At 43.7% G+C, this 14699-nt stretch overlaps 3 protein-coding genes across 3 annotated transcripts in view; 1 reads left to right on the forward strand and 2 right to left on the reverse strand.

The window, feature by feature from the left end:
* Positions 1-5994, forward strand: part of lrrk1 (leucine-rich repeat kinase 1) — a 186442-nt gene extending 180448 nt beyond the window's left edge. Inside the window, exon 39 of the mRNA XM_079663356.1 lies at positions 4636-5994. Coding sequence (XP_079519482.1) covers positions 4636-4840 — 205 coding nt within the window. The 3' untranslated portion in view covers positions 4841-5994. The remainder of the gene's footprint in view (positions 1-4635) is intronic.
* LOC307028389 (uncharacterized protein) overlaps positions 1-14699 on the reverse strand; it is a 361942-nt gene that overhangs the window by 155515 nt on the left and 191728 nt on the right. The gene's annotated exons all lie outside the window — the stretch shown is intronic.
* Positions 1-14699, reverse strand: part of chsy1 (chondroitin sulfate synthase 1) — a 52921-nt gene that overhangs the window by 15355 nt on the left and 22867 nt on the right. The window lies entirely within an intron of this gene.

Raw genomic sequence — 14699 nt, forward strand, 5'->3', positions numbered from 1 at the left:
TACTTGTAGAATATGGTCATGTAGAATAAGGCATTAATAAGTGTTTTATAATGACTACTAAAGAGGCAATATACTGCTAATATGCATGTTAATTAACAACTAGTTGATGGTTAATTTGTGTACCTTAATATAAAGTGTTACCAAAAGTAAAATTTGGTGGGGACAGGACAACAACCCTTTAGATGAGTGCAATAGAAAAACAGGGCTAAAAAGTGATACATCTTGAAGCGTTTGAAATGGTAGGCACATTGTTTAACCACAGTAGTTTATTCAGTCCAGCCTTTTTTTTAGGGCTGACTTTTACTTGTTTGTTGTGATCACATCCTTTGCCTTTATTGTTTAAACTTAATAGAGAAGGATCAATTCTCAAACATAGGGATGGAAGAGGACAGGAGAGCTCAGGGAAAGATACAGAGAAGAAGACGAAGCAAGGGAAGAGGAAAGGGAGCTAACAAAAAACTACCAAGCAGTAGTGTGGCGTGGGGAAAAATTTAGGGGAAGCCCATCTTTTTGGGTCGGGGGGGGGGGGGGGGTCAATAACTTAACCAGATGAGTGATTACAGCGCCCGATATCATTTTACACACATTTGTATGACACAGATGCAGGACTTGCACACGCCTTTTATCTAACCGACAGGTCCGCACGCACTCTCCAGCTGAAACTCTCATCTTATTAATCTAAGCATTTTTCTTATTAATGTATGCAGACAATCACACAATCTATGGGATGTTTGGATTTACCGTGCCTCTCAATTGCACGTGACAGGTTGGCAAGGTCGGTGAATCCTGAAGTTGCCAAAGGATTGTTCAGGGAGCACGAATCCTTGTCAAAAAGAAGACATGGCCATCAAAATAGACGCTGAAGTTTAGCGCTTCCAGTTAGCCACTCCGTGCGGACATGATTGTCCTCATTGAAGGTCCGATTCGCTCCCTTTTTCCTCTGTGTACACAGCTCGAGTGCGGGCATTGGCCTGTCGGGCATTGGCCTGTCATCTGATTTAATTTGTAGTTGCTGCTTTAGCGGAAGTTTAGTAAAGTTATGTTTGATTAAGTACGCCAAATCTCCACCCTCCATAATGCTTCATTTGCTTGATAATTTCTAACGGCGGTGATGACAGTTACAGTATTGAAAATGATGTTGATGTGATTTGATTGGATGGCAGTGTCCAATCAAATCGCCTGGCTTCCCTTGGCCTCCGGGAGAAAACGCCACTGCTACCAAGCACACAAGGCCTGTGATGGAAAGGTTAAAGCGCTGGTTGTGCCATACCGCAGAGGGTACATAAATATGTCTATCCAATCAACTGCATACAAAACTGAAGGTAAGTGTTAGTGTAAGAATGTGAAAAGGTTCTAAAAATAATGGGAAAATATTTTTCTCAGATTTTATTTGCAAAGCCTCTTTAAAAAAAAAACTGTATGGCTCCAGCACAAAACAATTACAGACACTGTTTCATGTCTGATTGTGTTTCAATTATAACATTTATTTGTACTTACTATCTGAAACTTTACCAGCAACATTCTGCCATTCACCAATAATAAATACTGCGGGTTTGAGTTGCACAATTCACTGGGACTGAGTGCCTTACAGTCACATCGTGGTAATGACAGGACAAACAGAGAAGGAGAGTTTGATGTCAAGTGCTTTGCTTCTCACTGAACGGAACCACCATCCTGAAAGCAAAAGCTGAAGTGTCACTCTTGCTTCTTTGTGTGTACATGCTCAGACATGACAAATACAAAGCAGTCTGACGTGAGCAACCCAAATAGGTAACTAGCCCTATTTTGTGGAATTGATTATATAATTAATAACTCACTGCTCTAAACTCAGTTGAAAATAATGTAAATAAAATAGTATTAACATATGTAATTGTCATTTATTTAGCACATTGAAATGAACACAATTCAATGTACGCTTACATCTCCAGGGTTAAGGTTAGCCGTTTAAGTTCCAACACGATTAAGAAAAAACATGGTGAACGATTCTTAACTTTACCAAAGCCCTCTCCAACACAGAGCAGTACTGTGAGGAACAGCTGCATTGTTGTAGCAGAGAAATGCCTACAGGGACATCAAACAATCACATACATGCCAGTGTATGCAGCACAACAACAGGTATCTGACTGATATATCTAGCGTTTTGCAATCATTTCGCACTCCTGAGCTGCCTCCATTCACCCAACTCTTCCATGTTATTGATTGCTGCTGCTGGGGCCTACTGCTGCACAGGGGCGGACTGGGGGGAAAAAGTGGCCCGGGGATTAATTGACAGACAGGCCCACTTAATGCGCGGCATGTATCGGCTGGCAGGCGACGAAAGTATGTTACTTAACAAAAAACCCTATGCATTTGATGTTATTTTGGACAATTATTCATATAGTAATCACATTACCTGAGCCCTTGAGTTGCCGAGAGCAAAATAGTTACAGCATATATTTAGTGATTTTAATGTTAACAGATCATTGATGCAATAACATTTGGACCCAATTTGCCTGACTTGACTCATGGAATAAAACATGGGCGTAGGAAGCATCCTCAATGTGGGTGAGACAATTTAACAGGGGGTATGGGCAGGTGGTGGACCTCACCACCTCTAGGGGGGTCCGGGGGGCAAGCTCCCTCGGGAAGATCTTTTTTTTAAATGTTGAAGTTAAATTCATCAATCTGGTGCACTTTGAGAGCAAAATTAGGGACTAAATCTATGGCACTCAGTAGGGGCTTGGACTGTGAGCCGTAGGGTCGCCGGTTCAAGTCCCTGACCAGACCTACATTTGGAGTGTGGACTTCTACTTTGAGAGGTCCCAGTTCACCTCCTGCCCTGCCGTGGTGCCCTTGAGCAAGGCACCGGACATCCCCCTTCCCCCCTCACTCCCATTGCTCCCCGGGCGCTGTACAATAGCTGCCCACTGCTCCTAGTACTAGACTCCTGGTACTAGGATGGGTTAAATGCAGAGAACACATGTCACTGTGTGTGCTGATTGCTCTGCATGTGTGACCATTAAAGAGGGTTTCATCCCTCCCAATTCTTCTTCAACACCCATATAAAACAGAACTGTAAACAGATTTACTTTTTCTTTCAACATTTATTTGAACAGCAAGTGGAGGCAAAAGTGACTGCACCCAAAACAATAAACCTGCTAGCTAACTAGCCTAAACTCAGTAACAGAATTTGGGCAACACGTTCTTCTCCACAGCCACGCGACCTCTGAGTCAGACGTCACTTCCTCCTTTTCTATCCTACGGGTACAGCTGTACAGCCGTACAGTCACTCCCCCTGAACCCTGTTTCACTGCCAACCCCCCCCTCCCCTCTGCAAGCCCCTCCCTCTGAACCCAGGGCTTGCTACAGTACTGTAGCTTATACTGTATACACAAACTATACAAAAACGCCTTTACGCTTTGGAGCTTGTTTATCCATCTGTAAGCAACTGCCAGCTAGGTCTCTCATTCACTCACCCCTGATCGTTCACTGCGCATTGACAGCTGCTACGGGCCTGATGTTTGAAATTGAAACTGATAGATAGAACAAAGGTTACCTATCAAAACGGCCCAGCCCAGCCCAGTGGGCCACACCCCACTGGGCTGGGCTGAGCTGGGCTGGGCCGGAACACTTACAAATGTAGGCCGGTAGGATTTAGGTAAGCAAAAAAAAGGGAGTGGCCGGAATACTTCCAAATGTGGGCCTGTAGGATTTAGGCAAAATAAAAAAGAATTTTTTTAATTTATTTTTTTTGGCCCTCCGGCCCACACACAGCACCGGCCCACACACAGCACCGGCCCACCGGGGTAACTCCCGGTATTCCCAATGGCCAGTCCGCCCCTGCTGCTGCATGATAAAATAGCACAGTGTAATATCCCACTGTTACAGTGTTTCCCCTATATACAAATAGCGGTGGCACTGCGCCGCTGCTAGGGGGCGCCAGCCAGGTACCAAAAAAATTAATATTAATAACAAATTAATTATAAATAATAATAAGTGGTGACCCTTTTTGATTGTTTGTTATGTGGATTTGTAAAAAAAAAGTGTATTTTGGTCAATCTTGAGACAATGCCACTGTATGTACTAGGCAGGCCCGTACTGGCCATCGGGAGGATTTTTTATTTTGTATGTATTGTGAACGCAACGCTGCGCAAATGGGGGTCTGCCTCACACAGGGGGACTGTCTGTCTACGTGATGTGGGCTGCCGACATGGCCACTGTCATACAAATTATACATCAAAGCCCTCGATTGGTCTCTGTGTGTCATTCAAGCTCGGGAGGGTGTGTGTATGTGTGGCACGAGCGAGCGAGAGAGAGCGTGCACCGGTTACTTGTATTGTTGTTGTTAGCATCTGGTTAGCTAGCTGCTCTAAAAGATATAAGGAGCTGTTTCAACAACAAGGTGGAGGAGAGTCCTCTGCTGTCAGACAGAGAGATAACTACAGCTCAGGTGAGGTTAAGGAGTCTTTAGATAGTTAACTTAGTCTAAGTTATCTCAGTGGGTCTCAATCGGTTTGGTCACCATTTATGAAAACACATATTTCCATTTGAGGAGGGAGTGATTAGTAAAATATAAGATGTAAGATACACTTTAAAAATTTGTTGAGAGCTAAAACTAGTCTTTGTGCCTCAACATCTTGTCTACTACCACCACAGGTCAGATCAGGATCATGCCCAACACTACCAGGAGAGGTCATTCAAGGTAATCCCTACCACTTGGAGGAGAGGCCAGGATCATCCTGGACACCAACAGGAGGCACAAAGATATTCTTGTCCACTACCAGGAGATGCCGGGATCACCTGGTCCACTGTCCATAGTGCAGCTTCCTTTTCCTTTTTAAAGGTTTTGGACAAAGACTGAATTCATCAGCAGTCAAATGAAATAACTGGTTAATTTAACCCTGCAAATATAATATGAATACATTTCTATTCAAAGTGTGACCCCACATAAGCTGCTGAAACACTGTGGTTACTCCCCACTACAATACTTACTGTTACAGCTGCAGCCTTACTACGTGTTTGCTTAGAGACAGGCAGACCATGGGCGGCTCCACAGCATCAACTGCTTTCTAACATCAAGGCAAAAGCCAAAATTAAAACCTTCCAGAAAAGCAAGAGGAAAAACTACTCAATATTGGTCTATTTTTTGTTGTTGTTGAAGATAATTAGAACTGTGGTTGGAAGCAACATACTTGTGGAGTCATGGTGGTCTATTGAGCTACCATTTAGTGAGTGCCGCCCAAGGAAACTGGAGGAACAACAGGAACTGGGACGTGGGTGTAGGAAAGTTCAGAGACAAGTATTTTGACACACACACTCCACATCTGAAAGTGAATATGTATATTCAACCCTATAATCTGCACCTCAGTCCTTGCCCTAAACAACCATCTTCTCCAAAAAGAAAATCTCCCTTTGAAGTAGAGCGCCATGAGCTCTTATCAGTGTGTGTAAACCAGGTAAGGATGTACATGAAACAGCACATCCAAATAAGCTGGGCCTCTGTGTGGCAGACGGAAAAATACATTTCAAAATTAGGATACCTAGAGTTGTTGTTTGGCCTCCGATATTGGCTGAGTTGAGTTGTCAAAATGTAATCATGATCTTATTAGGGCCTTATTCTCGGGGGTTCCCTCTCCTGTAGTGTGTTCTGTAGGTGTTAGTGCATGTAAATGGTCTGCAAAGGTTAGAATCCCTGAGTTCCCTCCAGAGGAACTGCCTTTCTCATGTTCCAAATGCATATTCATTTTCAACAAAATCATAATTTAGACCGTTTTTTTCCAAACTGTGATATATGCATCAAGATGTGACTAAAAAATAAAGTACTGTAGCCTGCAACAAGTGATCATCATCATACATCACAGGAAGGATATTGCTTTATTCCAAACCATGATCCAAAAGACATCTAGGAGTGATTTAGAAATATATTTTACTAAAAAGTCTTAATGTACTACACTGTAGTTGTGTTTATGACATTAAACCTTTGAAATCATATATTGTATGAGCTAATGATTACAAACCCCCTCCCCTCACTGTTCCACTTCTATGCACAGTGTGGTGTAAAAACACCACAGAAATGTGTGCTCCGCATCAAGAGGCAAAACATAAAATAATATATAAAGAATAACTGAGAATCTATACCGCTGTCACATTTAATGTAGACCTAAAAGATATATAGAACTGCAACTAATAATGTTCCAATAACACTGTGGACATGTATCCCATTTGCCACTGAGGTCAAGCTCAGGCTGAGTGACATGTGTTTCTCCAAACAGAGGCGTTCCTGTGCCCTGAGGTGCAAAGAACACCATACATCTCCTGCGTCCATCTGCAGAGGAGGTAACGACTTAAAACTGCAAAGCAGCGAGGCGGTGCACGCCCTTTTTGGAGCTCAAGCATTACATAGAACAATCAGTCCGTCCCCCAAGCCCTGTGGCCTGTCCTGGGGGGAACTGGGGTACTAATTACAACCCTGTACCTGTTTGATCACTAAGACAGCATGGCTGTCCCACCCCCAGGTAACGGGAGCAACATCTGTATGCTAATGGTAATGGCTTGAAGTCCAGATGTCACCTCTGACACAGTGTGAATCTACCAACTATCCTGCCCTCACAAAAACTAAAGCTGATCAAGCCAGATCCACTTTGGTTCATGCAGAAATGTTAAGTCTTGGCCAGTGAACTCAAAGGACAATGAGTTCGTATTGTATAATAATAATAATAATAATTCATGATATTTATTTAACGCTTTTCCAAGTGCTCAAAGCGCTTTACATTGCATACTACATATCAGAAATGTAATACATCAGTACTGTGGACAATACCCACAGGAACAAATGAGGGTAAAGTGTCTTGCCCAAGGACACAGCGGCACGTTGACTTCAGTGGGAGTCAAGGCGGATCTGTTGATCACAATAGCCAACTGCACCACAGCCACATCCCTGCATGAACTGGCAACTCAATCTCAAAACACATGCAAACAGGCCTCTTGTGTGTTCAGATGAGCCTGTTCTGGATATCACTGCAAGGTTAGCTACATCTACAAGCTACAATCTACATCTTAGTTTAAAACTCAAAACTATTGCTACGTTTACGCCTAGCTTCCACACCAATGGACTTTAAGAATGTTTAAAGTCGCCATGTTTGCAAATGCTGTTTTTGCTTTTCCATTGGAAGGACAGATTGAGTCTTATCAGTCAGACATTTTTTCCCCTGAATTGTCAAGGCCCTATCACATGACACTTCACTTGAACAGTGAAATTCTGCATTTTATAATCAGAGTCATTTTATAATGACTCTGATAATCCAGTTCTCCATTGAGCACACATTTGAAGGCACAGTATGCAGAGGGGTTTTCCTGTTAGTATCTATGCTTATTTTGCTTTGCACAACAATTGTTAGGTATACAAAAAAATGGTTAAAGACCAAAGCATACCCACTCCAGTACAACAGGGACTTCCCACAAGTGTGAGAACAGACCACAAACAAAGGAAGGGAAACTAGTGAGGTGTGTTGATCAAGTTTACTGACAAATAATGTAACCTTTTTTTTTAGCAAGACCTAGGCAATAACAACCAAAGCCTTGTTACTGCATTAAAAAAAACAATACAATTACTTTTCCCCCTACCAAGTTTTACTATTTCAGGGAGAGTATTTCCTAATAAAGACAATACACAATGATGAAATCCGGGGATCTACTTTCCCCTGTGGCAACACAGACCCAGGGCCTGCATGCTTCTGCCACTTCTCTCACACAGGAGTGGTGCTTTCCGCAGTTTCTATGTACATTTGTAAAAGAAAAGTGCATATTCAAAGGCACTCAAATATGGGTAAGCTTTTTATTTTTGCACTTAACCACAGACACATTTACATGTAAGCATGATATTGCCCAAGACACAATGGTAACAAATTATGATGCCAGGAATGAACAGCAATTAGTTTCTTGACCACTAAATAAACTGGATTTATGTAGAAACTAAACATGAGGCCATGTTAAGAGATCATTGGTCCTTTAGCATAATAAGCTTTATCTACCCCCTCATTTAACCTGCCCAGTGAGTTCAGAGCATATAAACAAACAATCAGCTCACTCTGACTGTACAGAGCTAATGTACAGAGCTAATTGTTTTGATTTGAGTAAGCTGCATCAGAAATGAGCTCCTGAACAAAAAATCGAAATTGGACCTAAAAAGTGAGACATTTTATAGGAAAATCTGCAGAATTAACTCCAAAGAAGAGTTAACGACATTGATCGACAGAAACCAGAGGTAGAAACGCAATTTTTGGATGTATTTTTTAGTTGAAACTACAAACTAGCTTTCAACTACCAATTGACAACTGTCAACCGTCTAGCTGTGGGCTGCTAGCTGTGGGCTGCTAGCTGTGGGCTGCGAGCTGTTACCTGCCACTGTTGGAAGGAGCTGCACCAAAGAAGGTAGAGGAACATTATAAACTGTGAATTATTTCATGAAGATAAAAAGAAAGGAAAAGAAAAGTATTTGTAAGCTAATTAATTAGCCTAGCCTCTCTTTGGAACAAAACAAGTGGTCGCCATGGAAACTGTCCAGCAGGCAAAAAAGAACTTCTCAGCTCTCAGAGCAGAGGGAAGAGAGATTGAATATCCTGCTAAATGCAAGAGTGTAAATGCGAAGGACAAACACAAGGAGAAGACACTGTGTGGAAACCCAGAGGTCCTCTTCACTGACTATGCCCAACAAAAAGGAGGAAGGAAGAAGAACAACCTCATATTCTTCACTGATTCCATCTACATCTGGAAAGATACTCTGTGCAGGAATTATGCATACGTATCCAGAGAGGGCATCGGCTCAGGAGGCAGATTAAAAATCTGTAAAGATGAACACCTTGACAAAGATGACCCTCTGCTCACCATCACATACTACACCAAAGGAAAGGTCATGGTCCAAGGGAATGAAGCCAACCTGGAGTCATTCCAAGAGGCATTCCCCCTGTTGAAAGCTGAGGTGGACACAAAGAGGATCAATGTCCCCTCTGATGTCCCCTCTGATGTCCCCTCTGATGTCCCCTCTGACAGCGAAGGTGATGAGAGCCCAATAGAGAACCCCAACACCTTGTCCATCTCTGCCCCTCCCACACCGGCCAGCTCCAACAATCGGCTGAAGGAGAGTATGGCCCTGCTGGAGCTGGACTTTGCAGAATTCAAAGAGCGGACCCAGGCCAGGCAGTCTGGTCCCCCAGACAACACTCTGCAGCAGCTTAAAGAGGACCTCCAGCAGCTCAAGAGCGACAACGAGGCTTTGGCATCTGACCTCAGAGGAAGTGTAGAGGCACTCAAACAGGAGAACAGTGTGCTCCGTGTTCAGTTAGCCAAGGTGAGGGAGGATGCTGAGTGTAGAGAGAAGAGCTTCACCAGGCAGGTCCAGCACCTGACAGAGAAACTCTCATCAGTCCTCACAATGACGAGTAGAGAGACACAGACTCTTCCTGCCAGTGTCCCTGGCCCACCCTCTCTGCTCAGCACCCAGCCCAACAACACCCTGGCCCGTCCTGATACACCCACACAGCCAGCTGCCCACAGCCAGCTCTGCCCATCCCAGCCTCCCTCTACTCAGCAGGAAGAACAAGACCCACAAGTGGTCCTGCTGGCTGACTCAAACGGGAAGTTCCTGGACCCAAGAAAGCTTTTCCCTGATAAAAAGGTGCTGTCTAAACACTGCAGCACCACAGGCCAGGCCATGAAGCTGTTGAAAAAGGAGACCCTCAGGAGCCCTCAGTACCTGGTGATCCACACGGGAACAAATGACCTGCACACCCTCCGTAGGGACACTGCTGAGGCAGTGAGGAAAATGGCGGAGCAGGCCAGTAAGGAATTCCCTGACACCCGCATTGTGGTCTCCACCCTGCTGCCAAGGACAGACACCCCTCCTCATGTCATCCATGACATTAATATGGAGATCAGAAAAGGATGTGCCACCTTACCAAATGTCCACCTGGCCCTCCACTCAACCATTGGCCCCTGGGACCTCTATGATGGACTCCACCTACACAGAGAGAGGGTGGGGATATTTGCAAAGACCCTCAAAGATGCAGCCCTGGGACGCAGTCCTCCCACCCCCTCCTCTAGAGGCCTTATAGACCCTCCCACACCGCTTCCTCCCCATCACCACCCCAGGATCACCACCCCTGCTGTGAGGAGACACAACAGCTCAGCCTGGCCACGCCCCCAACACACCCAGAGGAGGCTGCTTTCACCCAGCTCAACACCTGCACAACATCAGCAGCAGAGATATGCAGCAACAGCTGCTCCTTGTCTCCCTCCCCGCCTACAGCAGCGGAGCTATGCTGCAGTTGTAGCCCAGCCTGCTGCCACCCTCCCTCCCCCTGCTACCTCTGAACTGGGAGACATCAGGATGATGCTGCACACCCTGTGCACCCGACTTCTGTCCAGCTAAGACATTACATTTATATGTTATCGTAGTAATCAGTACAATAGCAATATTAGTGAAAATAGTTGTTTTATTTGTTGTTGTTTTTGTTTTGTTTTTTTTTGTTTTTTTTATATATTTGTCTCACTATACAGGTTCATTTTGATTGTTTTGTATTTTTTAAAAGATGCGTTCTTTTCATATAAGCTGTTGGAATATTCAGGGACTCCACTCCTCAACCTTTGAGGTTAAGAGTGAGAATCCAGAGTTCTTAGAATCTATCAAAGATGTTGATATAATTATATTAACAGAAACATGGTGTAAAAATGATCTGCTCACTCACTGTCCTCCAGGTTATAATGAAGTAATGGTGCCCTCTATAAAATCAAAAAACATACGCAAGGGCAGAACATCGGGGGGGATCTTGGTGTGGTATAAAGGAGATCTTTGCCATCAGATCTCAGTAGTAAAACAAGGTAAATCACACATTTGGCTAAGGTTAGATCAAGCCCTGGGCATAACTGACAGGAATCTATACATGTGTGCTATTTATATACCCCCAGTAGATTCTCCTTATTTTGAAGAAGACATTTTTGAAACTCTCCATTCAGAAATAGCCTACTTTCAGGCCCAGGGAAATGTGCTTCTAACTGGAGATCTGAACGGACGAACAGGAATTGAACCTGATGTCATAGACCCACAGGGCAGCCACCATGTATTTGGTGAGCCCCCCCTGTTTACCACACCAACCGTCAGCCATCGGAACAGCCTTGACTCTGAAATCAATCAGAATGGCAAAGAGATAGTGCATCTCTGTCGGGCCTTAGGCCTGTACATAGTGAACGGGAGGTTCAGAGGGGACTCTTTAGGGAGATTCACATACTCCTCAGCTCTAGGGTCTAGTGTAGTAGACTATGCAATCACTGACATGGACCCCTCCACTATCAGTGCATTCACTGTCAGACAGCAATCCCCCTTTTCAGACCACAACCAAATCAATGTGTTCTTTAAAGTCTCAGGTCCAATGAGTGACACAACAAGGGGACCCAGTAAGCTGTATACATTAAATCCTACTTACAGATGGGCCCCAGACAGTGGAGACAAATTCACCATGGCCTTGAACTCACCTGATCTGATGAATGACATGTCACTATTTGACCAAAATCAATATGTTCCTACCAAAGATGGTGTAAACATGGCCATTGATTATATCAATATGATATTTCACAAGGCAGCTATTAAAGCTGACCTTGTAAAACAAAAGCGGAAGCCTGTTAAAAGGCAAAACGCTGACAAATGGTTTGACCAGGAATGCAAGACCATCAGAAAAGACCTGAGAAAAATAGCAAATGAAAAACATCGGCAACCAAACAACCCAGCCTTACGCATTAGATACAATGACCTTTTAAACAAATATAAATGTACAATAAGGAACAAAAAACAAAATTATACCCACATGAAACTTGAGGATATTGAGAAAGCCATTGATCAAAATCAATTCTGGGATCTGTGGAGCAACTTCAACACAAAACAACCGCAAGCATTACCCATCCAAAACGGTGACATCTGGAGAGAACATTTTGAAAGTTTGTACAAAGACATACCAATAAATCTAATGAATTCAGATCAATGTATTACAAAAGAGAAACTCCAAACATTAGAAGAAACTATTAAAGACAACCAAAACCCCCTTGATTTCCCAATGACTTGGGAAGAGTTGACCACACAGACACAATCTCTCCGGCCAAGGAAAGCTTGTGGCCCAGACAACATTAAAAACGAAATGCTCAGATGCAGCACCCCAGAGATGCAGGGTACAGTATTAAAGCTGTTCAATATCATATTGCAGTCAGGATGTTTTCCTGACATCTGGTGCAAAGGGCTCATTTCCCCCATTCATAAGAGTGGAGACAAATCAGACCCTAATAACTACCGTGGCATCTGTGTCAGCAGCTGTCTGGGGAAATTATTCTGTAGTATTCTAAATAAAAGAATACAAGATTTCCTTAACCGACAATCCATCTTGAGTCAAAATCAAATTGGCTTCCTTCCAAAACACCGCACCACCGACCATGTATATACCCTTCACACTTTAGTTAACAAACATGTACACCAAACAAAACATGGTAAGATATTCACTTGTTTCATTGATTTCAAAAAAGCTTTCGACTCTATTTGGCACGAAGGGCTCTATTATAGACTTCTACATTGTGGTATAGGGGGCAAAATGTACGATCTGGTTAAATCAATGTATTTAGGGAATAAGTGTGCTGTTAAAATTGGAGACAAACAAACTGAATTCTTCACCCAGAGAAGAGGTGTTCGTCAGGGTTGCAATTTAAGTCCCACTTTATTTAATATATATATAAATGAACTTGCTGTTCAGTTGGATCACTGTGCTGCTCCTGGCCTCTCCCTCCTAGAGAGAGAGGTGAAGTGTCTGCTTTATGCTGATGACCTTGTTCTGCTGTCTCCTACTGAACAAGGACTACAACAACAGCTGGACATAGTAGACCAGTACTGTAAGAACTGGGCCCTGGCAGTCAATATGAAGAAAACTAATGTCATGGTTTTCCAAAAACGCCCCAGATGTCAGGAGAACAAATACCAGTTTACCATAAATAATCATATCATCGAACATAGTATGAGTTACACCTACCTCGGTTTAACCATAACAGCATCAGGAAGTTTCAACATGGCAGTGAATACACTCAAAGAAAAAGCCAGAAGAGCTCTTAATGCAATTAAGAGAACATTTTATAATGTCCAAATTCCAATTAAAATCTGGCTCAAAATCTTTGATAGTGTGATCCAGCCCATTGCGCTGTACGGTAGTGAAGTATGGGGTCCACTCAGTCACCAGAGCTATACCCGCTGGGACAAACATCCAACAGAGTCTTTCCATGCAGAATTCTGCAGATACATTTTACGTGTTCAGAGAAAAACACCAACAAATGCATGTAGAGCAGAATTAGGCAGATACCCACTGATCATTAACACTCAAAAGAGAGCACTGACATTCTTTAACCACCTTAGATCCAGCCCCCGAGACACCCTCCACTCCAAAGCCCTCCAAAGCCAAGAGCTAACCCCAGAGAAGAGTCCCCTATGTCAGCTGGTGCTGAGGCTAACTGCCCCCTCTCAGAGCCACTCTGACCAGTCTCTCAACAACACTGCTCTCCAAACACCAATCACAGTCAAACGCATTATAACACAATGTAAAGACAACTATTTACAACATTGGGAAGAAGAAACTAAAAGCCAAAGTAGATTAGAATGTTACCTGGCTCTAAACAGAGAGTATGAGCTGGCAGAGTATCTCTCTACTGTCAGAGATAGAAAGCAGAGACAGATCCTAACCAAGTACAGGCTCAGTGACCACAAACTGGCAATCGAAACAGGAAGACTCAAAAGATCCTGGCAACCAAAAGAGAACAGAACATGTGGTCACTGTACGACAGGTGAGACTGAGACAGAGATGCACTTCCTCCTGAAGTGCCAAACATTCAACGAAGTAAGGAGCATTTATTGGAACAAGTTGAACTCTGTAATCCCAGGTTTCAAGGAGGTTGATGACCTCTCAAGACTGAGAGTACTCCTAGGAGAAGGAGACAAGGCACACCTTGCTGCCCAATATGTATACACATGCCACAACCTGAGGGACAGTGAATGAGACTCACACACACACACACACACACACACACACACACACACACACACACACACACACACACACACGTGTTGAAATGTAATTGTATCACTGTATATATATATCATCAATAATATGTAAACATTTGAAATGTCTGTTAATGTTGTTAATTATTTTGTATTGTGATGCTTTGGCAACATTGTTTAATTTAACTTTCATGCCAATAAAGCCCCTTTGAATTGAATTGAATTGAATTGAATTGAATTGAATGAGAGAGAGAGAGAGAGAGAGAGAGAGAGAGAGAGAGAGAGAGAGAGAGAGAGAGAGAGAGAGAGAGAGAGAGAGAGAGAGAGAGAGAGAGAGAGAGAGAGAGAGAGAGAGAGAGAGAGAGAGAGAGAGAGAGAGAGAGAGAGAGAGGTCGGTGGCAGTTTCCAGAAGAGAGAGGGTGATACACACAGGGAAACTCGCGAGGCTCTGTGTATCTTACGTTCCTGTTAGCCCCGGGCAGAGGCAGTCCTCCCTGCGGCCCCTGCTGCAGCCTCTCCCGCGCAGAGAGCGGGATGTGCTGGGTGCTGGAGCGGAGCAGTGGGCTGGGGATGGAGAGCCGCGGGAAGTTCGCTCTCCACTTCCAGACGACACTCAGTGCTGATTAACGGAGCTATTGCTTTTACT

This window comes from Notothenia rossii, assembly GCF_949606895.1.
Source record: "Notothenia rossii genome assembly, chromosome: 2".
Lineage (NCBI taxonomy): Eukaryota > Metazoa > Chordata > Actinopteri > Perciformes > Nototheniidae > Notothenia > Notothenia rossii.